This window comes from Aquarana catesbeiana, linkage group LG12, assembly GCF_042186555.1.
Source record: "Aquarana catesbeiana isolate 2022-GZ linkage group LG12, ASM4218655v1, whole genome shotgun sequence".
Taxonomy (NCBI): domain Eukaryota; kingdom Metazoa; phylum Chordata; class Amphibia; order Anura; family Ranidae; genus Aquarana; species Aquarana catesbeiana.
In genome coordinates, this window is record NC_133335.1 from 35,501,887 (window position 1) to 35,527,974 (window position 26,088).

A 26,088-nucleotide genomic window follows, 5' to 3' on the forward strand; every position below is an offset into this window, starting at 1 on the left:
GGGTGCGGGGGCGTGGTCTGATGACGGAAATGCGATGACGTTCCCGCCGCTGATTGGCGGCCCGGTTGTTCCCTCAGACAGAGCTGAGCGCGGATCGATCATTTGGTGACCGGAGAGCGGAGACATGAAGATCTGGACCTCCGAGCACGTGTTCGAGTGAGTACCGGGGGGGCGGCACCGTGAGGGGAAACAGAGGGGAACACAGGGGGATGGGCCTCCATGGAACCTTCTAGAAGGATCGCTGTGTGTGGAAGGAGAAGTCCCGGGGCGAGCTGCAGGTTCCGGCCTGTACTGTGCGGAACACAGGCTGTGTGCTCCCCGGAGGACTATAAGACCCAGCATGGGTCCTGTGGTGTCACTGGAGGGGGGAGGAGAACAGGTCCTGGAAGGTCTGCGGTGTCACTGGGGGAAGGACAGGTCCTGGAAGCTCTGCGGTGTCATGGGGGGGAAGGACAGGTCCTGGAAGCTCTGCGGTGTTACTGGGGGGGGGGGGGGGAGGACAGGTCCTGGAAGCTCTGCGGTGTCACTGGGGGAAGGACAGGTCCTGGAAGCTCTGCGGTGTCACTGGGGGAAGGACAGGTCCTGGAAGCTCTGCGGTGTCACTGGGGGAAGGACAGGTCCTGGAAGCTCTGCGGTGTCACTGGGGGAAGGACAGGTCCTGGAAGCTCTGCGGTGTCACTGGGGGGAGGACAGGTCCTGGAAGCTCTGCGGTGTCACTGGGGGGAGGACAGGTCCTGGAAGCTCTGCGGTGTCACTGGGGGGAGGACAGGTCCTGGAAGCTCTGCGGTGTCACTGGGGGGAGGACAGGTCCTGGAAGCTCTGCGGTGTCACTGGGGGGAGGACAGGTCCTGGAAGCTCTGCGGTGTCACTGGGGGAAGGACAGGTCCTGGAAGCTCTGCGGTGTTACTGGGGGGGGGGAGGACAGGTCCTGGAAGCTCTGCGGTGTCACTGGGGGGAGGACAGGTCCTGGAAGCTCTGCGGTGTCACTGGGGGGAGGACAGGTCCTGGAAGCTCTGCGGTGTCACTGGGGGGAGGACAGGTCCTGGAAGCTCTGCGGTGTCACTGGGGGAAGGACAGGTCCTGGAAGCTCTGCGGTGTCACTGGGGGAAGGACAGGTCCTGGAAGCTCTGCGGTGTCACTGGGGGGAGGACAGGTCCTGGAAGCTCTGCGGTGTCACTGGGGGAAGGACAGGTCCTGGAAGCTCTGCGGTGTCACTGGGGGGAGGACAGGTCCTGGAAGCTCTGCGGTGTCACTGGGGGGAGGACAGGTCCTGGAAGCTCTGCGGTGTCATTGGGGGAAGGACAGGTCCTGGAAGCTCTGCGGTGTCACTGGGGGAAGGACAGGTCCTGGAAGGTCTGCGGTGTCACTGGGGGGAGGACAGGTCCTGGAAGGTCTGCGGTGTCACTGGGGGGAGGACAGGTCCTGGAAGGTCTGCGGTGTCACTGGGGGGAGGACAGGTCCTGGAAGGTCTGCGGTGTCACTGGGGGAAGGACAGGTCCTGGAAGGTCTGCGGTGTCACGGGGGGGAGGACAGGTGACAGGTCCTAGCAGGCCTGTAATTCTTCCCATCATAGATGCACATTTGATTGTCTGATTACAGGATGTCTCCTGTGCCAGCATGCTCTGTCACCTCTGTATTGGTACCAGCATAGCTTATTACATCACCTTCATCCCCCTCCATTATAAGAGGAGTTATCACCATCCTACCACTACATGTCTCATCATGTCCATCCTCCTCACAATGACAGAATATTTCCCAGCATGCCGACTCCTTCATCTCTGAGGTTCCCATGGTGACCAGTCTGAGCACTGCACAGCTCCGCTGGATCATCGTTCTGCAGCTCCCCGCTGTCTGGCAGTGATTGGACGATCTGACGGTTGGATGGCTGAGTCAGGTTTCTGCAGAATGTGACATTCTCTGCATTTCTCAACCCCCCGGAGGAAATGATTGTGATCACAAGAAGAGGACTTCTGTATTTGATGATTTGGTTTTGAATGGGCGCTGCGGTTGTCTTGCGGCATTACCACGGGAAATGACATTTGGTAACACCTGACATATAGAAGTACAGGCCTGCCAGCTCCAGTGACTGTCCCCAGTGCCTGCCATAGATCGGTGACTGGTTTCTATAGTAGAGGTCAGGGTGCTCCGCAGTCATTGTAGAGGAGAATGGACTGTGTGTAGGGGGGTGGATTTGATTTGAATCGCTAGTAAAAAGGCTCAATTTAAATCATCATTTTTAAAGAGCAACTGTCATCTCTGTCCTGCAGAGGATCCTCCTCTGACCCACTGTGGACTCACCGACAGTCCCATTCACTTTAATGGGACGGCTGGTGATGCGGCACAACAAGGTGAGGGACGTGGCTAGAGGTCGACCGATATGGGTTTTTCTCTGGCCGATGCCGATATTAAGAAATCGCGGTGGCCGATGGCCGATATATGATGCCGATTTTTTTGGGCCGATATATTGGGCCGATTTTTTTTTTTTTTTCCCCTTCATCTCATAAAATCTAACAGTTAGACCCTTTTCACACTGGGGCGTTTTTTTAGGCGCTTTTGGGCTAAAAATAGCGCCTGTAAAGTGCCTGTAAAACGGCTCCCCTGCAGTCTGTGTGATATCCCGAGTGCTTTCACACTGAGGCGATGCGCTGGCAGGATGTTAAAAAAAAAAGTCCTGCAAGCAGCATCTTTGGAGCGGTGTATACCGCTCCTCCACCACTCCTGCCCATTGAAATGAATGCACACCGCTGCCGAAGCGCCTGCAAAGCGTTTTGGCAGCAGCACTTCATGAGTGCATTTAACCCCTTCCTCGGCCTCTAGCTGGGTTATAAGCGCCCCGCTAGCAGCCGAATAGCGCCGCTAAAATGACGGTAAAGCGCCGCTAAAACTAACAGCGTTTTACCGTCAACGCATGCCCGCTCCAGTGTGAAAGCCTTAAGTAATAAGTGATACAGAAAATTTTTTACATTTAAACATTTATTGAACAAAACAAACCTCCAATCAGTTCACTTGTATGTAGAATTTAGATTAAAAAAAAAAAAAAACTATATCTTAAATATTAAATACACAAAAACAGGTAATCATAACTTTTGGACGAAAAAAATGGGCTAACTTTACTGCTTTTTTTTTTTTTTTTTTTTAAATTAGTGTAAAAAAAAATTGCATTTGAAAGACCGCTGCGCAAATACCGTGTGACAAAAAATATTGCAACAACCGCTATTTTATTCCCTAGGGTCTCTGCTAAAAAAAATATATATAATGTTTGGGGGTTCTAAGTGATTTTCTAGCAGAAAATACAGGATTTTTACTTGTAAGCAACAAGTGTCAGAAAAGATTGAGTCTTTAAATGGTTAAACTGAGAAATTCTACACACAGAGTTCAGTCTATTGATAAAAGAACTCGAAAAGATACAAATGTATCTTCTTATCAGATTTGGCAGGCTGCCCAGAGGAGGAGAGAAGATAACTTCAGACAACTTGCATTGACTTCTATTACAGAAGTCATTTGCAAGTCCCACTGAAGTTATAATCGGCTTTTTTTATCAGCACAATCGGCCAAATATCGGCCGATATATCGGTCGACCTCTAGACGTGGCGGCAGCGGGTGAGTGGATGCCCGCTAACGGGCACTGCCATGATGGATCTGAAATGACAGGTGCTCTTTAAATGCAAGGACCTATTCTTGCTGGTAGTTAGAATCTTTAATATTTGAAAACAAAATGAAGGTTTAGAATAAGAAGCTGTCGGGTTAGTAAAACGGCGATATCAGAACCGATTTTTAGGTTAATCACACATAGTTGTACTAATCAAATTCTTTTTAATTTTTTTTTAAAACAATAACATTGCCAGTGCATGTTATCTCAGCTTGCAGAGCTTGGATTCAATCTGAATGAGTTTACCAAAAATATCAATATTGGAGAACATACAGCCTCATGCTACATAACTAAGCTCCATTTCATGCTGAATAAACTAAATAATTAATGTATCTTAAGTAGAAAACGATCTTTTAGATTTTTTTTTTTTTGTAACTCCAAAAGCATTTTATTAAAACAAATTTTATAAAAATCCAAACAATTTGATTTAAAATCAAAAAAATCCAAATTGTGTTTCTTTTTTTTTTTTTTTTTTGCTTGTTTTTTAGATCATCGCTTTTTATCCACCCTGGTGTGTATTATTAATTTATGTACCGGTCATGGTGAGTGATCACCAAATACTGTAGTCCAGGCCCAGTGGCTTCCACATGTCATCCCCTCGCTGGCTGGATGAGAACGGCATCGCTGCCTGAAATGTTGCAGAATATATCACCGCCGTCCCATCCAACCAGTAAGAGGGCCTCACATAGAGCCAGGCTGCTATCCCCCTCCTCCTATCTAGCCATGTATAATGATCCTGTTGTTTTCTAGCTGTCGCCAACAATAGAATGGCTAGCGTGAGATCAGCCTGAATGAATGTTGGTATCTGGGGAATGTCTCCAAGCTATGACAGCCGACTAGTGATTTTAGAGATCAGCGATAACATTCTCTACAGCGGAGCAACCAATTAGATCTGAGCTTACTGTCCCCAAATCAGGAAATCCTCAGATTAGGCCGTCTCGTACTCTTGCGGTGTGTGAACACAAAGCTCTGTGACATGTCAGAGTGAGGTGTGTTTGGGCAGGTCATTCGTTTACATGGGCTCCCTATAATGTGACAGAGCGCATTGATTTATCTACGTCAGCAAACCACAACGTGCATTCCCTTTAGTTGTGTGCCAAAATGTACATTATTATGTGCTGGTAAGGTGCATTGGGGTGCCTCTATGATTGGTTAAATGGCACAGGAGCACCCCATAGCACGACATGTATGCTATGGGGTAACCCCCCCCCCCCCCCAAAGCAGGTTGCGTTTTGAATGTGATAGACTTCAACGGACCCACACCTAAACTGCAAGCATTGCTTTTTTTTAATTTTTTTTTGTTTGTTTGTTTTGTTTTTTGCTAATAGGAAAGTATGACAGTACTGTTCATGTAGTGCAACTTTGATGTGACTATAAACCCTGGCATTCAAGTAGCATCCAAGTAGTTCAGGAAACTGTGTCCAAAGTTTCATGTTAGAGATAGTTAGGATTAGCAGTAATTTTTACAGTTAGAACCCAGACTAACCCCAATCCTAATGACTACCGCTAACCCTGACCCCAACATGCGACTGTGCACTTATAAAGGTTCCTGCAGGACTTTGATGTGTCTTAAGTGCCAGAGAGTATAAAGTCACTTCAGTCGCACTACATGAACAGACGTGACGTACTTTGCTATTAGCAAAAAAAAAAATGCATGTTCAAAAAATGCGCTACAAAAAACGCATCAAGCGCAACCTAGCTTCACTCCTCAAAGTACAGTCAGCACACGTCACATTTGGTGATTTGAGGTGTCTGCAGACCTTTTTGGTAACTCTCGGGTGACTTCAGCCAGCCGTACATAGATCGGAATTCAGCAGGGACCAGCTGACTTTCAATCCAATAAGGTTTAGGGAAGGGGCTGGGTTGGCGCTTGGCTATCAGTAATTGGACTGCTGCACCTAACGTAGTGAATACCCTACTAAACAAATACTATACGGAAAATGAGTGTGCTGTCCCTAAATATATGAATTTCATGCTGAGTTCACACCATTGAGATTTGAATGTGGCTTCTCCGCATCCAATTTGCAATAGCAGGAGATTTTGTCCAGCTCTCTATGGAGCCGGTTCACACATCTCCGCAGCGGCTCCTGTGCAAATTAGCACAGGAGCCCTGTGCATCTTTTGGTCCATTTTCAGGTCTGCATTCAGCCTAAAATTTGGGCTGAAATCGGACCTCAAACGTTGAACCATGGGAGCCGCATATGGCGATGGTGTGAACCCAGCCTCAGTCCATGTATGGGCAGGCTGGTTGTACACAAGTCAATCGGTTTGTGTACTAGTAGTCGGTTGGGTTTTTCCCAAATAAGTGCTGCCGGCTATAGCCAGCAACACTGATCATGGTATTCTCATGGTAGGTAAGGCTCCCGCCGTCAGAATAAAATACCACAGCGGGAGGGATTCTCCCATCCACCTTGACTGTATTGGTGGGGGTATAGAGGGATTTTAAATTGCATAATCTATTAGGGGTGTTGAAAATAATTGTTTAATTGATGCATGGCGATTCAGCCTTACACTACTCTGCATCGATGCAGAGAACGGCTGAATCGCGATTGCATTGATGATGTCATCCCGACGCTCCTCCCCCTCTCTGTATGTCACACACAGCGGGGATCTCCCGCTGTATCACGGAGCTTTCATCAGAAATGCCCAGGGCGGCCGTTCACCTGTGCCTGGATCACACACAGCGGGCATCTCCAGCTGTGTCACAGAGCTTGGATTTCAATATGGCCGCTGTAACAAAGTCCTGCCTCCTAGACCACCTTCTGTGATAGATGGCACACTGGTCCAATGGCTGCACTGATGGTTTTTTGATGAAAACCATGGGCAGTAATTGTGGAATCGAATTGTTGACACGATAATCAAATTGTGAGACCAGTGAAGATGTGCAGCTCTATAATCTATGGCCTGCTTAAGAGATTACAGAGTCGGCATGCTGGGAATTTTTCAGTCATGAAGGAATGGACATGATGGTACATGTCGGACCTAGGATAATGGTAACTGGTATAATGGAGGGTGATTGAGGTCAGCTTGCTGTGTGATCTAATGACAAGCTAGATAGATAGATAGACCAGCTGGTTGAACAAATAAAATGCACAATGAGGTTGATTTACTAAAGGCCAATCCACTCTGCACTACAAGTGCACTTGGAAGTTCAGTCACTGTAGATCTGAGGGGGACATGCAAGGATAATAAAAAACATAATTTTTACTTGCACATGATTGGATGATAAAATAGGCAGAGCCTCCCCCTTATTTCAGATCTTCCCCACAAATCTACACTTCCACTTGTAGTGAAGAGTGAATTTGCCTTTAGTAAATAAACCCCAATGTATTGGCTGCCTTTCAGGTGTGTGGAGACTTTTAAGTGACTTCCAGATGACTGTAGACCTTCAATGACTGACTCTTATCGGTCATGTTGCAATGTGGAATACCTGGTAACCTTCTCTGTGTATGTGAGTGTACACATTCCTCAGAATCCACCCGACTGGTTATTCCAAGGCGGCACGTGTTTGCTGAGTGTTCATAATGTGTCATGTGAAAGGTCTAGTCCATAAAACTCTGTAAATGACAGCATTATAGACTGATACTAGTAACCTGTACTAATCAGTCCTGGAGGCACCTTGAAAGATAATACAGGGCTATGGGGGTTATTTACTAAATGAAAAACCACTTTGCACTACAAGTGCACTTGGAAGTGCAGTCGCTGTAGATCTGAGGGGGACATGCAAGGAAAATGTAAAACAGCATTTTAGCTTGCACATGATTGGATGATAAAATCAGCAGAGCTTCCCCTCATTTTAGATCTTCCCCTCAGATCTACAGTGACTGAACTTCCAAGTGCACTTGTAGTGCAAAGTGGATTTACCTTTAGTAAATAAGCCCCTATGTGTTCTTCCCAGCTACTGGATTCCAGGGGCAGTGTCTGCTTGGAGTTTGTATATTCTCCTCTGGGCACTCCTGTCATCCTCCATCAGCCACAAAAAAAATCTATCAGTAGTTTTATCCACTTCTGGCTGAATTGTCCCTGGTGTGTTTGACACTGCTAGTGACATTAAGCTGGCCATACACTATACAATCTGTACAATTTCCTTTTTGGAGTTATCAAATGATGTAATATGAGGACACACATAAACAATACATTCAAATTGTATCAGATCAGGCAGGCCCTTGCACTACATAGGAGATTGTACAGTCAGATTGTAGTGTATGGTCAGCCTAAAGCTCGGTATAAATGCACAGCTTTTTCATTCAGTCGGCGGGTTGAACGAATAAACTTGACAGGTCCCCGGATCCACATGGGTGATGTGGCTGTAGAGATCTCCCTTGCTGGCTATTGTATTCTGATGGGGGATCTCCCTGCCTGTCCTGATTTCACAGATCAGCGCTGGTTTTCCAGCCGGACCGTTTGATGGAGGCAGGTTGGGTTGTTGGACGGTTTTTGTTGGCCAGAGCGCGGCACACAGCCTGAAATTTGTCAGGTTAACGGAGAACCAGCTGGATTCCTGTGCTTGTATACCCAGCTTTAGAGTGCAAACGCCTCATCTCCTTGTTCAAAATCAGTTAGGATAGCCATACATCCTGCGATTGTCAGCCCCAGGCTAAATAAGAGAAAATCGATTGATTCCCCTAATCGGTGACTGCATCCGATGAGGTGTACTTACTGTTCGCCTGATCGTTTTCAACCCACCTCAGTTGATTTCTTAAATCGTCCGTTGTTGAGCCAGGTTATGGCTCCAGAAAGCCGTGCTGTGTGTCAAAGGAGTCTATTTATAAAACATTAATTGCTTAAATGTTAGACGTATTTATGCAACCTGAATGAAATGTCATCATCATTTTTCTAAGAGATGAATTCCTGTTTTATCAGCTCTGTCTAGTGGTCGGCTTGGTATAAATTTCAGAAATACCGCAATGAGAAAACGTTATCGCTTTTTATCCACCAGATTGAGCTGATGATACAGGAACTAATCTCTTGGAAACATTCCAGGGACGGTTCAGCATGAACACTTCTGTAATTAGTGCAATGAATGTTTTATAAACAGACCCCAAAGTTTCCCATACCTGTACTGGTGGCGGTGTGTGTTCTCTAGTGGCGGTGTGTGTTCTCTAGTGGCGGTGTGTGTACTAGTGACAGTGTGTTTTTGCGCCTTTTGGGTTTTTTTTTTCCCCCACCACCATAAGTTGGTTATCACGTCTCATTGTCCCACCACAAAACATTTTCTTTACTGAAGAGGTTTAACAAGTCTGAAGCGGCTTCTTGAAGTTGGTCATCAATTCCGGGAAGATGATCTTAAAGTGGTTCTAAAGGTTGAAGTTTTTTTTTTTTAACCTTCATACATTCTATGCACCTCTCCATCCCTCTTTTATACTTACCTGAGCCTGATCTCTATCCAGCGATGTGTACAAGAGCTCTCCCAGCTCTCTCCTTCCTGATTGGCTCAAACACAGTAGCCAGAGCCGTTGGCTCTGGCTGCTGTCAATCACAGCTAGCATTCTGTGTGTCAATGGACACACAGGGCACAGTGTGGACGAATGTATTTATTTCAGTTACTTATATAGCGCCGTCAATTTACGCAGCGCTTTACATGTACATTCACTCTACCCTCCAGGAGCTTACAATCTAAGGTCCCTAACTCACATTCATACATACTAGGGACAATTTAGACAGGATCCAGTTAACCTACCAGCATGTCTTTGGAGTGTGGGAGGAAACCGGAGAACCCAGAGAAAACCCACGCAGACACAGGGAGAACATGCAAACTCCAGGCAGGTAGAGTCGTGGTTGGGATTCGAACCAGCGACCCTTCTTACTGCTAGGCAAAAGTGCTATCCACTACACCACTGTGCCGCCTAAGAATGCCCCTCATAGCGGCGGGGTTGGGGGGGGCACAGAGCAGCGACGGGGGAATCCAGAAGAGGAGGATCAGGGTTGCTCAAAACCATTATACAGAGCAGGTAAGTATGACATGTTTGTTATTTGAAAAAAAAAATCTTTTTAATAGTGTCATCACATACCATAGTGCTGCATTACAGGGTATACTGTTAATCATCATTGCTACTAATGTATGTACACCTAACAGGAAACACAGATAAGGCAGCACTGCTCGTTGGCTTACAATGTGAATCTTCCATTTTGTTTAGAGAAGTTGCGTTTAGCCTTCAGGAAAGTTTGAATGTGACGGGGGTGGGGTGGAAGGGGTGTGTGTCAGTTTCATCTGCCTCGTGCTTTTTCCATGATGATGGGGGGGCAGCTCCCTCGTCATCCCCCTCGTCATCCCCTCATGTGACTTCACATCAAAGGATTGTGCACAGTGTGACCTTCCTACAGCTCCGATAAAGAGGAAAGTGACTCCTCTGAGGACATTCCTGACAACTCCGGCTCTGCCACCTTCACTTCCTATTTTATGAAGAGGTTTCCTGAGCTTTGCAGAATTCTCGCTGCACCTCTGCTCACTGACATCTGATTCTAATTATGTGGAGTCACATGGCTTTTTTTCCCCAGCAGCTTCTCACAATAAGACAGCACAATATTAATTAGAGAACAGGACACTGAGGCAAGAACTTAATTATATTACATAATACAGTGATACACGAGAGCCTCCTCCCTGTACAATGTGCAACAGACAACAAGTACACCGTACATGGACAAGGTCACGCATTGTTCTGTTGTTATGACCACATGACTCAAAGCACCTATTTATCGTACATGATTATCAGGTTTGTAAGGTTGTTGCTATGGATAGACTTATTCCCTTGAGAGAATACTGCCATTAAGGTTGTCTGCTTTGTGAATATACTCAGACACGTATGATATACAATTGGGATTTATTTACCAAAGGCAAATCCACTTTGCACTACAAGTGCACTTGGAAGTAAAGTCACTGTAGATCTGAGGGGGACATGCGAGGAAAATAAAAAAACAGCATTTTTGCTTGAATGGATGATAAAATCAGCAGAGCTTCCCCTCATTTCAGATCTTCCCCTCAGATCTAAATCGACTGCACCTCCAAGTGCACTTGTGGATTTGCCTTTAGTAAATAAACCCCTATGCATCAATCTTCTCTTTTATTTTGGGGGGGGGGGGGGGGGGGGGGGGCTTCTGGTTCTATTTAGACTTATTTTCTTTGCTTTTCATTTTTATTCTGTATTTTCTATTTTGTATTCTGCTATAAAAAATTTTAAATAAAGGATTAAAAAAAAAAAAAAAAAAAAAAAGAATGGAAAAAAAAAAGACAAATAAGACAGTCCATAGAGTATGCAATTTATTTTCCCTTCCTTTAAACACGGGTTGCAGGAAAGAAATTTGCTTGATTTCCCCCATGAACACAATTCATGGGGGAATCCCTCCTGCGAGCTGTTGTGTTCTCCTGACGGGGCGGTGCGTGGAACCGTTCCTTCAAGAGAAATCTGACATGCTGGTTGTACCCAAGTGGATTGACTAACTTGGGCCCAGTCAGTCTGTCCATAGATGGATCGAATCCTGGCCAGTCCCTGCTGAACCAACGAAAGTTCAAACCATCTATGGCCAGCTTAACCAAACTTCTCCAACCACACAAACAAGAATTCCCCGTGCCAGGACATTGTATTCTGACAGTGACACCCCCAGCTGTCCGAATATCCTGATCGGCAACTAATTGGCTACAGACACTAATCAAGAGGTTTTCCGGCACCTTTCTTTAACAGAAATCGATCAAATAATCAACTTCTGTCTAGTGGAGTCAGCCACATGCCAATCGAAATTCAGATGTTCTCTCCTGAACTGACCAAATTTCAATCGGTATATAGCCTGACTGCCACATAATACGGCTTCTCCGTTTTGAACTTTGAAGATGAGCCTGCAGGTTTAATATTCACTCTGAATAACCAGACTGATGTTAAGCAAGCAAATAGATGTGTGTGGTGGGGTGTTTATTTTTTTATTTTTTTTTTATTTTTTTTTTTCCATCCCAAAAAAAGAACAGGAGACAATAAAAACCATACAGAGGCTGTAACCCTTCTCTGCTCTATGCAATACAATCGAAAATGGTATGCTTTAAATGCAGGTTTGATACTGTACAAACTTGATGTATGTCACTTTTATGTATGTTTTTTTACTTAATGCTTTTAATCCTGTTCTTGACAGCCACCCATGGGAAACGGTCACAACAGCAGCCATGCAGAAGTACCCCAACCCCATGAACCCCAGTGTGGTTGGCGTGGATGTGTTGGACAGACACGTGGATAACAGTGGGAAGTTACACAGTGACCGGCTGCTGAGCACGGAGTGGGGAATGCCTTCTTTAGTGAAATCAGTAAGTCCGATTCCATAGAAGCAGATGTGTTAGAAGAAACACAAGTGTATCCTAACCTGAGAACAAAAATGTATAACACCACAGAGTACCAGTCCTTAGATGTGGTGGCTTTCTGTCCTAGGGTAACAGCACTCTCCCCTATAGATCCAATACAGTGGGAAACAATGTTGTCTCAGGAAAGGACACCCCCTTCCATAACATGGGGGTGTTCTGTAGTTCTGGCACACTTTCTCATATCATTGTTTTAGAAAACACTGCAAGGTTAAACGGAAAAAGGGCAGCACCGGATTTCTGGCAGGTCCTTTATTGCAATTATTGAACAGCTCTAACAAAATGCTTAAATTGTAGATTTTAACAAACCAGAAGGAAGCAAATAAAAGAAGTTAATTTAGTGTTTATATGGACTTTAATTCTCTCCTCCCACGGACATCAGTGGCAATTGCTGAGCGTAGGGTGTTTCCTGTGAATGGCTTTCACTAGTTACAAAGAAATTCTTGTTATCAGCAGATTCCCTGCAGTTCACTGTAACGTGTCGCCTTTCTTAAAGGGAACCTGTCAGGGTAAAAATACGGCTGCTGTTTTCTGGTTAGTAGAATCTAATGCTTTTATTCCTGTCCTTAAAGAATTGCTGATCTTAAACAAGTGCAGTATATGCATATCAGTGGCTGAATGCAGGCTGCAAAAGTGTAGTACTAGTCAAAGCCAATTCCAGCCATGATGTTAGTTTTAAGCATGTACTTGCATATATTGAATAGTTCTGTCTATGGGACCTAATGGTGATGTATTTCCAGCTTTATGCACTACTGCAGCTTTCAGAAAAGGGTCTAGTGCTTTATTAAAGTGATACTAACCACACTGTTTAATTTACATTGTCCCTTCCCTTTCTGTATGTGGATGATGAAATTGTAATTATTTTAAAGGCGAAGTACAGCCAAAGCTTATTTGGCTGTGCTTCCCCCTATGGATCACAGGAGTCTAGTTCGTTCTTCACTCCTGTGATCCATTTTCAGCAGCCTGAAGCCCGCTGACGTCACAGAGCCAGTCCAGGCTCGGGCAAGAGCGCGACAATGAAGTCATGACCCGCCCACATGCCTGAGCTGGCCGCACCCGCCCCCTCCACAGCGTAGAGCTCCAGTGAGCTGACAGTCACCAGCTCTCTGCTCAGGGAGGACTGAGCGCTCGGTGTTTGAGCCACCGGGGGACCGATGCTGCATCCACCTAGGAAAGTTGTGCTCATAAGTTTACATACCCTGGCAGAATTTATGATTGCTTGGCCTTTTTTCAGAGAATATAAATAACACACTTTTCTTTCATTCATGGTTAGTGTTTGGCTGAAGCCATTTATTAATCAACTGTGTTTACTTTTTTTTTTTTTTTAAATCATAATGGCAACAAACTACCCAAATGACCCTGATCAAAAGTTTACATACCCTGATGATTTTGGCCTGATAACATGCACACAAGTTGACACAAAGGGGTTTGAATGGCTATTAAAGGTAACCACCCTCTCCTGCCTGTGATCTGTTTGCTTTGTAATTCGTGTGTATAAAAGGTCAAGGAGTTTCTGGACTTCTGACAGACCCTTGCATCTTTCATCCAGTGCTGCACTGACGTTTCTGGATTTGGAGTCATGGGGAGAGCAAAAGAATTGTCAAAGGATCTGTGCGAAAAGGTAGTTGAACTGTATAAAACAGGAAAGGAATATAAAAAGATATCCAATGAATTGAGAATGCCAAACAGCAGTGTTCAAACTCTAATCAAGAAGTGGAAAATGAGGGGTTCTGTTGAAACCAAACCACGGTCAGGTAGATCAACTAAATTTTCAGCCACAATTGCCAGGAAAATTGTTCGGGATGCAAAGAAAAACCAACAAATAACTTCAGGTGAAATACAGGACTCCCTGAAAACATGTGGTGTGGCTGTTTCAAGATGCACAATAAGGAGGCACTTGAAGAAAGATGGGCTGCATGGTCGAGTCACAAGAAGAAAGCCATTACTACGCAAATGCCACAAAGTATCCCACTTACAATATGCCAAACAGCACAGAGGCAAGCCTCAAACCTTCTGGCACAAAGTCATTTGGAGTAATGCGACCAAAATTGAGGTTTTTGGCCACAATCATAAACGCTACATTTGGAGAGGAGTCAATAAGGCCTATGATGAAAGGTACACCATTCCTACTGTGAAACACAGAGGTGGATCGCTGATATTTTGGGGATGTGTGACCTACAAAGGCACAGAAAATTTGGTCAGAATTGATGGCAAGATGAATGCAATATGTTATCAAAAAATACTGGAGGAACATTTGCATTCATCAGCCGGGAAGCTGCGCATGGGACGTACTTGGACATTCCAACATGACAATGATCCAAAACACGGCCAAGTCGACCTGTCATTGGCTACAGCAGAGTAAAGTGAAGGTTCTGGAATGACCATCTCAGTCTCCTGACCTCAATATCATTGAGCCACTCTGGGGAGATCTCAAACATTCAGTTCATACAAGTAGGGCTGCAACTAACGATTATTTTCATAATCGATTAATCGGCAGATTGTTTTTTCGATTAATCGATGAATCGGATAAAATCATAAAAAAAATCGTAATGTGCCATTTTTTTCTATTCCTCCCGGGGACACCAATGACGGGGTGCTATTCCTCCCGGGGACACCAATGACGGGGCGCTATTCCTCCCGGGGTCACCAATGACGGGGCGCTATTCCTCCCGGGGTCACCAATGACGGGGCGCTATTCCTCCCGGGGTCACCAATGACGGGGCGCTATTCCTCCCGGGGTCACCAATGACGGGGCGCTATTCCTCCCGGGGTCACCAATGACGGGGCGCTATTCCTCCCGGGGTCACCAATGACGGGGCGCTATTCCTCCCGGGGTCACCAATGACGGGGCGCTATTCCTCCCGGGGTCACCAATGACGGGGCGCTATTCCTCCCGGGGTCACCAATGACGGGGCGCTATTCCTCCCGGGGTCACCAATGACGGGGCGCTATTCCTCCCGGGGTCACCAATGACGGGGCGCTATTCCTCCCGGGGTCACCAATGACGGGGCGCTATTCCTCCCGGGGTCACCAATGACGGGGCGCTATTCCTCCCGGGGTCACCAATGACGGGGCGCTATTCCTCCCGGGGTCACCAATGACGGGGCGCTATTCCTCCCGGGGTCACCAATGACGGGGCGCTATTCCTCCCGGGGTCACCAATGACGGGGCGCTATTCCTCCCGGGGTCACCAATGACGGGGCGCTATTCCTCCCGGGGTCACCAATGACGGGGCGCTATTCCTCCCGGGGTCACCAATGACGGGGCGCTATTCCTCCCGGGGTCACCAATGACGGGGCGCTATTCCTCCCGGGGTCACCAATGACGGGGCGCTATTCCTCCCGGGGTCACCAATGACGGGGCGCTATTCCTCCCGGGGTCACCAATGACGGGGCGCTATCCCCCCCGGGGTCACCAATGACGGGGCGCTATCCCCCCACCCCTCCCAAGAACACCAATGGGGCACTACCCCCCCCCCTCCCAGGAACACCAATGGGGCACTATGTCTATTCTCCTCCCACCCAGGAAAACCAATGATGGGGAACTACTACTCCAGGCAGCCACCCCCCGGAACACCAATGATGGGGAATTATCCCCCCCCCTCCCAGGAACACCAATGGGGCACTATTCCCCCCCCCCCCCCCCCCCCCCAGGAACACCAATGGGGCACTATTCCCCCCCCCCCCCCCAGGAACACCAATGGGGCACTATTCCCCCCCCCCCCCCCCAGGAACACCAATGGGGCACTATTCCCCCCCCCCCCCAGGAACACCAATGGGGCACTATTCCCCCCCCCCCCTCCCAGGAACACCAATGGGGCACTATCCCCCCCCCTCCCAGGAACACCAATGGGGCACTATTTCCCCCCCCCCCCCCTCCCAGGAACACCAATGGGGCACTATGTCTATTCCCCTCCCTCCCAGGAACACCAATGATGGGGCATTCCCCCCTCCCTCCCCAGTAATACTGTTAGGATGGTGCCCGGTCATAAAAATGTGCTGTTTTTACTGTGTTATTAGCTGCTACCTTTCACTATGAATGAGCAGCTCGGCTCTCCTCCTTCTTGCCCTCGCCTCTCTGTTCCCTCGAGGCAGCGGGCAGGGCTGAGATCAGTGGGGATGACGTCTGCAAAGAGGAGGAGGGGGAGAGGTGCGCCGCGGACGTGCCTGGTCACAAACGGCGGCGCCGAGGACACAGGGAGGGAGGATTTAAAACGGACGGACAGACAGAAGGAAGGTGCGGACCAACTAATCGATAATGAAAATCGTTGACAACGATTTTCATTATCGATTATTATCGATAATATCGATTAATCGTTTCAGCCCTACATACAAGACAGCCCAAGAATTTACAGGAACTGGAGGCTTTTTGCCAAGAGGAATGGGCATCTTTACCATCTGAGAAGATAAAGAGCCTCATCCACAAAAGACTTCAAGCTGTCATTGATGTTAAAGGGGGCAATACACGGTATTAAGAACTGGGGTATGTAAACTTTTTGATCAGGATCATTTGGGTAGTTTCTGTTGTCATTATGATTTAAAGAGAGTAAACAGTTGATTGATAATAAATGGCTTCAGCCAAACACTAACCATGAGTGAAAGAAGTTTTTGTGTTATTCATATTCTCTGAAAAATGGCCAAGAAATCATAAATTATGCCAGGGTATGTAAACTTATGAGCACAACTGTAACACAAATCCCATACTACTTTTAATTAATTACAAAAAAAAAAAAAAAAATCCCCCCCCGATAATATACAACTACCACATGACTCAGATCTTCCCCAGCCTGTCTGTAGTAAATAAACTAGGAGGAGCTTCTGGTCCTCTGCTGCTGGTCACGTGTTTAAAAATAAAAAATGCTTTTGGAATACCGAGTACAAATAAATGAATATCCAACAGTTTTAAACTATCACACAAATATATATTTGACATCAAATCTTTATTATTTTTGGCAATACCATGGTGTGGGTGGATTTCTGCCAGTCACAGGTTGTCACGCCCCTCCAGCCTGTATCTTAGAATAACAGGGAGGAGAAGCCTCAATCAATCTTCATGTAATATCCCACCCCCCCATTTTTTATTTATTTATTTATTTATTTTTTTGTGTGTGTTTAGAGACACTTTAAAATATTCTTCATAATGCAGAGTGAGAAAATGCATGCCACCCTGTGTGAGCTCCGGTGTTGGAGCTTACCAGGGGTGCTGATGTCTGTGCCTTCTCCATCCTTCAGTGTGACAGTGTTTGGCCTGGTGATTTGGCTACTCTAGCATCCATACCCAGAAGCCCCACTCTACTAGAGCGAAAGAGTGGATTTGTAAATCTACTTTGCTAGGGAGTGGGCTGTCAGGAAATACAGTTACTTTCCCCTGAAGGGTCATAGTGTGCATTGACAGGAGGATAAAAATTTCCAGGAATCTGTTTTCTAATGAGTTCTATGTTTATTTATTTTTTAGATTATTGGGGCAACCAGAACAAGGACGTACGTTCAAGAACATTCGGTGGTTGATCCTGTTGAAAAAACAATGGAACTAAAATCAACAAATGTAGGTGGCGCTTTTGTGTTAGATTATGTAATGAAAGTGTAAAAAGACCTTCAACCTTGACCAGACATTACTACTTCCACATGACAGCTCTAGGTGGGTGGGGGGGGGGGCAGCGATGTTGCACACTGATGCCTGAACATCATATCACATGTGGGGTATGGCACAATGTTTTCACCTTTGAACCTCCGACAGCAGACGCAGCCACTCGGCCAGCTCTCGTCACTAATTTACACTCGTCATTTGCAGGGCAGGGATCATAACCTTCTGTCTGGTAGCTGGCTGAGTGTGCACTATTCCTAATGATAGAATGATGACATTTTTTTACTGAGCTAAAATACAGCACATTAATTGTAATGTGCCTATGCACACAGGTGCGTAAACAAGCGTGCATATTCTTCAGTAATTTATTTATTTATTTTAACTTTAAAGAGGACGAAAAATTTAAAAGTCATCAGCAAAGGTAGCTGCTGACTTTGAATACATGGACACTTGCCTGTCCAGGGAGCCTACAATGTCGGCACCACATCACCCCCCCCCCCAAAAGGGGTCAAGTGTGGCACTGGAGGGGGGGGGGGGGACAGTTAAGCGGGAGTTGTTTGCTCGTTGTGTAACTTGTTGACTTGTCTTCTTGATTCTAGATCACATTCACAAATATGGTGTCTGTGGATGAAAGACTAGTGTACAAGCCACATCCTCAGGACAACAAAAAGTAAGTACAGAGCTGTGCTAAAGATCTCTAATCTTCTAATTCAGAACATATACCGTGTTTATCTTTTTAGTATTATTTTATTTTGTTCTGTGTATTTGTATAGTCATATTTTTTTTTAAATAAGCCAACATATTCCATAGCTGTGATTTACTTAGAAACCCCCCAAACAATGACATGCCTACAGAGGCCCTGTAGAATAAAAATTATGTTAGTTGCAACTGTTTATTTTGCACAGTTGCGCAGCTGTTTATCAAACTCATATTTTCAGGAAAAAATACACTAAAATTATTTTTTATTGTTCACAATATAATACGCAATATATGGCCAAATATAACATATGGGATCGCCTGGATCACTCTTACTGAACAGCCCATCACTGGCTGCAAAAAATGCTACCGGCATGAACTTGGTTTTACCACTAGAAGTCCAGGACATTTTAAAGGTTGGCAAGTGGTTAGTGTTACTAAACCCACACAGTAAAATCAGTCTGTATATGCAGTAAAGCATGCTTGTTATACTCAAGGTGGATCCTAAGGGGTTAATCCTCTGCATTGTGTCAAAAGGCTGTTTTATCCTATATGCACAGATCCTTCTCTTTTTCCACTGACTCCAAAAAGAAGTTCATATAAGACAGAGTTTGTGGAGTTGGGGTGCACGTGCTCAGTTTGGTGCGTATTGCTAGAGGGTTTTTTCTTCTTGGGAGAGTGCATGTGCAGAGGGCCAATCAGCACTATTCAGACAGAGGGTCAGGGGTCCTTCATCCTGATAGGTCAACCAGTGCAGTATGAAAACTCCTACAAGCTTTAACCATACACTGATAGTAGTCACAAGACTGCTATATACTGCTAAGAGGTATTTAGTAGTTTATATTTACTTAAATAATTGCATTTCCATGTTCTGAGTACTGTGGAAGACCAGATATAGTAAATGCAAGGTCCTGGGTTTAGTAACACTTTAACCACTTGCCGACCGCCGCACGACGATGTACGTCCTAAGTTTGGCGGCGGATATCGTTATAATGGCAGCAGCTAGCTGCCATAACCCCAGTATCCCCATTTTCGTGCAGCGGCCGGCTTTCAGATAAAAGTGGTCCCTGCGGCGGATTCGCCGCGAGATCACTTTTATCGGTGGCGGGAGAGGGGTGCCCCCCGCCGCTTACCGGAGCCGTCGGTAGCGGCGGAGGCGATCGCGTCCTTCCCTGTGGTGTGTCTGGGGACGAGTGAGGCTAAGATGGCACCCACTCGTCTGGGCGGAAGCGACATCAAAACGTCACTTCCATCCACGCCTCTTAAAGGCACATTTTTTCAAATGTCATTTTTTTAAATGACTTTTTTTTTTTTTTTCCTGCATTTTTGTGTAAATATGAGATCTGAGGTCTTTTTGACCCCAGATCTCATATTTAAGAGGTCCTGCCATGCTTTTTCCTATTACAAGGGATGTTTACATAAAAGTGACACCATTATTTTTTTTTTTTTTTTTTTTTTATTTTTTTTTTAAACAGCGAGTAGCACCTGCATGTGAAAACAGTGGTCAAACCACACATGTGAGGTATTGCAGCGACCGGTAGAGCAAGAGCAATAATTCTAGCGCTAGACCTCCTCTGTACTGCAAAATATGCAGCCTGTAGAATTTTTTAAACGTCGCCTATGGAGATTTTTGAGGGTAAAAGTTTGACGCCATTCCACGAGCAGGCGCAATTTTCAAGCGTGACATGTTTGGTATCAATTTACTTGGCGTAACATTATATTTCACAATATTAAAAAAAAAATGGGCTAACTTTACTGTTGTCTTATTTTTTTTATTCAAAAAAGTGATTTTTTTTCCAAAAAAAAGTGCGCTTTTAAGACCGCTGCGCAAATACGGTGCAAATAAAAGTATTTGCAACGACCGCCATTTTATTCTCTAGAGTGTTAGAAGAAAAACCATATATAATGTTTGAGGGTTCTAAGTAATTTTCTAGCAGAAAAACCTGTTTTAAACATGTAAACACCTAAGATCCAAAACGAGTGGTTAAAGACATTTTATATGGTAGCAGTCAGCAATATCAGTCCTAAGCATATAAATTGTTGCTTGATTCAGCTTTGGAAATGCCTTGGCGTGCAGAGAATAGGAAGACGCTTTCTTGTTATGTGTATTTGTCTGTATTTTTCTTGGATAAGGCAAGACTTCAATGCAGTCTTTGTGTTTTCAGGACCGTTCTTACTCAGGAAGCGATCATATCTGTAAAAGGTGTCAGTCTAAGCAGCTATTTAGAGGGAATGATGGCCAATACCATTTCTAGCAATGCCAGTAAGGTAAGTATGTGACTAGCCTAAAATCCAGTACTTCCTGCCATTATTTGGGTGTCGTATTCCCCTGGATGACTTCCATTGATGTTTGTTTTTGTTAGGTGGGGTAGGAAAACAATCTGAAACAGATAAGCCTCCCTTATCTACTGTATTGCATCTAGGATTGTGCTCTCCATCCTCACATGTTTCAGTTGCAACTTGAAATTCTGGCTTTCTTTTATAATGACTTGTAAACAGCAGAATTAGTCCATCCGCAACTAGTGATTCGGGGTTAGTGTATAAAGGTCAAGTAGGCAGTGTAAGCGGCCAAATATCTAGGAAAGACCTGCCTAAACCTTTATAGGAAAAGTAGTAATTTACATTTTGTACATGCATACAGAAATTATCAGCTTACTTTAAATAGTCTTATGTCCCGTACACACGAGCTGAAAATCAGACGACCGATCGTCCGTTTAAAAATTTTAAAAAAATTATTTTTTAAAATAATTATTTTTTTGCATGCTAGTCGCATATCGAAAATAGAGAGGTTACTAAAGTTAGGAAAATTCTCGTACGACAGAATAAAAAAATCGTAAGTGATGTCATTTGTTGTAGTGTATTTTTGGACGACAACTGTACTGATTAAATGAAAATTATACGATCTGGTATCATACGAGAATTGTTCACGTTTGTCGGATAATATCGAATGAACAATCGTGATCGGCTCTGTACTAACTATCCAATTTATCGTAGGATTAGTTCGAAAGAGGTTTTTTTTTTTGTTTGTTTGTTTTTTTTGGGTCAATTTTCGGATCGTGTGTACGAGCCTTTGGTCTTAGTTTTAAGATTGCATTGTTGCATTGTAAAACTTTTTTTTTTCCTATGTATAGCTTGTAGTTACAACTGTACATGGGGCAGCTATTTTATTTTTGTCATTCAGCAGAGATCGTATACAAGGTATTCCATTGAGGTATAAAAATTAGCATACCTACCAGTCAGGGTCTGTCTAAAAGGGAAAACTTTAGACCCCTTATCCCATGCAATCATTGGTACTTTGAGACTTTGTGAGTTAAAGTGATTATAAAGGCTTTGTTCTTTTTAAAGGGGAAAAAAATGTTATACTTGCCTACTCTTTTGCAGTGGATTTGCACAGAGCAGCCCGTATCCTCCTCTTCTTGGGTCCCTCTTCTTGGGTCCCTCTTCTGTCATCCAAGCAGCTTGCTATAGGGGCACCCGAGCTGAGGCACAGCTCTGTGTCCATTTAGATACCAAGCCCGCCCCCTCTGTCCCCTGATTGGCTAGCTGACTTTGACAGCAGCGGGAGCCAGTGGCACCGCTGCTGTGTCTCAGCCAATCAGGAAGGATTGTCTGATTTATCTAAAGAGATACAATATACTTACACTAATATTGTGAGGTGTTGTGTGTGTTTTTTTTTTTTTTTTTATTAGTTTTGCATAATAGAAATAGTACAAAACAAGTTATCTAGAATATTGTTAGTTTTAGAAATGCTTGACTTGTATGAATATATGAATTTAATGACAGGTCCACTTTAATTGCTGTGTTTAGACTAGACTAGCTTGCTGCTTCAAGGGATTCTGGGTCATTTCTAAAAATTATTACTTATAACAGAACTTCTCTCTTGATTCTTTAGGGCCGGGATGCTCTGGAGTGGGTGATTGGCAAACTAAACTCTGAACTTGAGGATCTGAAGGCGGCAACAACAAGAGGGGGCATCAGGACGACCATGGCAGCAGCAGCCTATGTAGAGGAATGATGTTTACTCATGCCATAGCCATTGGGCGTTCCTACTGGAAATGCTAGGATTTTCCTCTTGGCACTTCAATTATTTATTCTTATTTAAGAATGTAACTATTAAGTAGGATTTTTCAAATTGAAGCGTGGAGAGAGGAGGCAGCGGTGTGGGAACAATGAATGAAGGGGACCAGGTAGTTAAGTGACTGTACACAGTTGTACAGTGACTTTCTCTAAATACCTCCATCACCCTTCCCAGTATTAATACTTGACAGGTTTTGATGTGATCTCAGCAGCTTTATCTCCACCATTGGACCAAGAGCCATGTTGAACCAGCTTCTTTCATCAGGCTATATTTATAAAGGTGTTCAAGGAAATTGTCCTGGACATTCTAATGCCCAAGGCAGTTAATCACAAGCTTCCATTCTGTTTCCTGGTGCCATACAGGTAGCCCAAACTTGGCAGATGTTACGTCAGACACTTCAGTAAATGAGTGCCATTTTCATCGCCTGTCGCTCATCTGCACACCTGCAATCTGACTAAACAGTGTACTAAGCTAGCTCTCAATTACAACCACATTCGTTAAAAGATGAGGAAAACATAGAGTGCCATTCTGACCTTTTTGCACATGCCAGTTGCCTGGTTTGGTGATGGACAAGTGCAGATCCAGCTGCAAACAGTCACATAACGACTTTGACTTTTCTCTGACTTGGTCTTTTGACCTGCTCTGAGTCAAAATTGGAGTTGTTCAGTTGGTCTGGCAGCCAGGCGGGTAGCATTTTCAGAAGTCACTGAAAATTGATGGGCTGCTTTGCGGTAAAAGTGCATCCACAAACATGGCTTCTTCGTCTGATAGGTGATAAAGTCTGTTGATATTGCAAAGGAACACCATGCTTGTAGCAGTTAATTGAAATCAATCGTGGCACTTATCCTCCAGGATTTTGAAGGCTATTAAAGACTTGACACTTTCTTATTTCTAGCAGTAAAGTTAATTGGATTTACATTATAAGTTTGTCTTTTGGATAAAGTTTGGAGAACCTAAATGTGGTGCAGTTACAGCCCTAGAGCACCCCTACATACCCCAGGCTGCAAAGTCTGAGTTTTGCTGCACCCCCTCTGCTTCTTAAACATATAAATGAGTTTGCATCAAGGGTGTGGCTTGGCTTTGACTTTCTGGCTGGGAAAGTTGGTATTTGCATCCAGAGTGAGCCGGGTTCAAGGGCTTCGAAGACAGAAATAGTGTGCATGTAGGTAACCTCTAGGTTTCAGCTTCTAGGTTCTCCTAAATGTGGATAGCTTTAGTGACAAGTGAACTTTTAAAATACTGTATGTGTTAGGATCAGTAAAACTGCACTCAAAATGGATTTTTCTGTATCCCCTGCAAATGAGGCATCACCACCTGTGCCACAGCTTGGAAATTTCAGTCTTGGCAGACATCCAATGTTGCCTACTGAAGTGTCTTTTCAACATTCCCCAAATTCAATACAGGGTAGCAGGCACAAATGCTGCATTGTGTGTTCTGTATTATTCTCTGTAAGGATACATGGGGGGAAGACACTATTGCAGGGGACACCTGAAAAAGCCTTTCACAGCTTTGGTAGGGTTGGAGATGATTTTGCCATCTTGGATAGCTGTGAAGACCTGAACAGGGATCACGCCTTGCCACCAAACCACCCTAAACAGACAAATCAGTTTAATCAAATAAGTGTTTTTCAGTCCAGGCTTTCAGCAAAACTGAGACTCCTACTCAGTGCTGTATAATGGTACTTCCATCTTTTTCTGACTGGGGATGTACATATCACAACAAAATAGGATACTGTACATCAGTTTAACTTTATGCTTTCATCCTTTCCCTGTATCAGTTCATTAGTTGGGTTGTTTCTGACTTATGTACAGCTAGGTAAATTCTGAAAATGTGGTGGTTATAAAGTAGATGTATGAGAGCTGATGTGATATGTTTAATGTTAAAAGCCCTCTTCATGTGGAAACAGTATTGGGGAGCCCTTTCTAGAAATTCAGTGTAAACATTGGCATCTATAGCAGCCAATCAGATGCTAGTTGTTATGTTTTGTTATTTATTTTTTATTAATATTTTGAAAAACTCAATGAAGGGGATGTTGGCTGCACTGGAAAACGCCACTTTTCTTTTGAAGAGACAGTCGTCTTGCTCAAGCAGGCAACAGTGTCATGGAAGGATATCTGCTAACCCCCTTACTGCACTCCGTTGTAGCTCCTTGCTCCTCTTCAGCCGGCGCTGAGATTGGCTCTGTCTGTGACCATGAGGAGCAGTAATGTTCAGTCCTCCAGTCACGTGACAGGGCCTAGGGATTGGCCTCTCAGAAGGGTGCCATCGCTGGTTTTCTTGCTTTCTGCTGAGAAAGGAGCTGCAAGGGAGCGCAGGTTAAGTGAATATCGGGGGGGGGAGGGAGAATACCCTTTCCAAAGTCTGTGCCATTTACTTGGGCAATGTGACAGGCTAAGCCCACCTTTTGTATGAAAATTCAGTATGCAGCAAAGGTGCACCCACAGTATGTAGAAAAAAAAAAAAAAAAAAGTAAAATATATTATATTATACTTTTTTTTTTTTTTTTTTTCTTCATACTGAATTTTCATACAAAGGTGTGTTCTATATACACACACATATTTTTATTTATATAATTAAAATATATACACACACACACACTTTTGGGGAGAAATTGAGCTTATTTTCAAGGATGTTACAGTAGGTCAAGTGTGAATTCCAATGACATCAGCTGCGTCCTGCATTTAGGATGGGAGAACTGCTGGGTGCAGCATCTAAGGTGTGTCCCAGCAACTTACGAACTTCACCTTAAGCCCATTGAAATGGATGAATACAAGTAAAAAAGGATCTCTGGTGAGCATGAAGACAGTTTGGAGTTAAATTGTCTCTTGTATAGCTGTGGAAGTGTCACAAATTTTTTTTTTTTTTTTTTTTTATTCCTAATCTCTGAAAATACCAGTTATATCAACATACTGCTTGAAATATTTTTCTAATGAATAGTATGGCTAGCATGTAGCTTTAATCCTGTTAAGTAGGAGTTTAAAAAAAATGCCACAAGGCTTCAACTCCCAGCATAGAGCTGCATAAATTTGGTTGTCGCCCAGTCCAGCAGCTATTTTGTGATTTGGACTCTACCGCCTACCAGCTGGCTAGCAATATCACCGGGTGACCAAGCAGCAGCGGCCATTTTGTCAGCTGAAGATCGTTGCCTTATGACTGCGCTGTCAATGTCGCTGGCTAAATCGGATCATTTCTCAGAATGGCGGACTGGACTATGCGTAAGCATTTGCATCATACAAATCCTGTCCTATGGTATGAGCACAGTTTTGTTTCACCCGTCTAGAAATAGTTTGTTTTATACCAAAAAAAAAAAAAAAAAACAGCTGTTTGCTTGTGTGGCAGAAATGTTAACATGGCCTTAACTGTACAGACAATAAGGGTTAAATGACAAGTTTTATACAACTAGCACTCCTGAGTTTATTTTTATATTTTACCTTGTTGTTCTTGTTATGTATGTCATTTTGGACAAGCAAATGCCAGTAAAAACTGGAAATGTCTCCGACTTGTTTGTCTTTATTGTTCTGTTCTATTATAAATGTCGGTAAAAGGTTGAGAAGAAGAAGGCCTGCAGGAACAAAACCAGACCAGAACAATACATTAGAACAGAGTCCACAGTTTGGGGTGTTAATAATGGGGGTTTAAGGGTTTTTTTTTTTTTTTCGTTTTTGTTTTTTCCTTCCTGTTTCAGTGCCAGTGGGTTTCATATTTGTGTAGAACGTGAAGCTCATAGGCTGCAGTGACCTATTT

General features: G+C 44.4%; 1 protein-coding gene across 1 annotated transcript; it reads left to right on the forward strand.

Annotated features, from left to right (window-relative positions):
* PRELID3B (PRELI domain containing 3B) lies at positions 1-25,838 on the forward strand. Its single transcript, XM_073607559.1, has 6 exons — positions 1-156; positions 11,768-11,936; positions 17,442-17,531; positions 18,170-18,240; positions 20,432-20,534; positions 22,159-25,838. The coding sequence occupies exons 1-6, from the start codon at positions 125-127 to the stop codon at positions 22,279-22,281; spliced, it is 588 nt and encodes a 195-aa protein (XP_073463660.1). The 5' UTR covers positions 1-124; the 3' UTR covers positions 22,282-25,838.
* Positions 25,839-26,088: the final 250 nt, after the last annotated feature.

Excerpts from the sequence above, each read along its gene's own strand:
- PRELID3B (XM_073607559.1), top strand. The coding sequence starts at position 125 with ATGAAGATCTGGACCTCCGAGCACGTGTTCGA. Across the intron at positions 18,241-20,431 it reads CATCCTCAGGACAACAAAAA|GACCGTTCTTACTCAGGAAG; the intron begins GTAAGTACAGAG and ends TTGTGTTTTCAG. Across the intron at positions 20,535-22,158 it reads TTTCTAGCAATGCCAGTAAG|GGCCGGGATGCTCTGGAGTG; the intron begins GTAAGTATGTGA and ends TTGATTCTTTAG.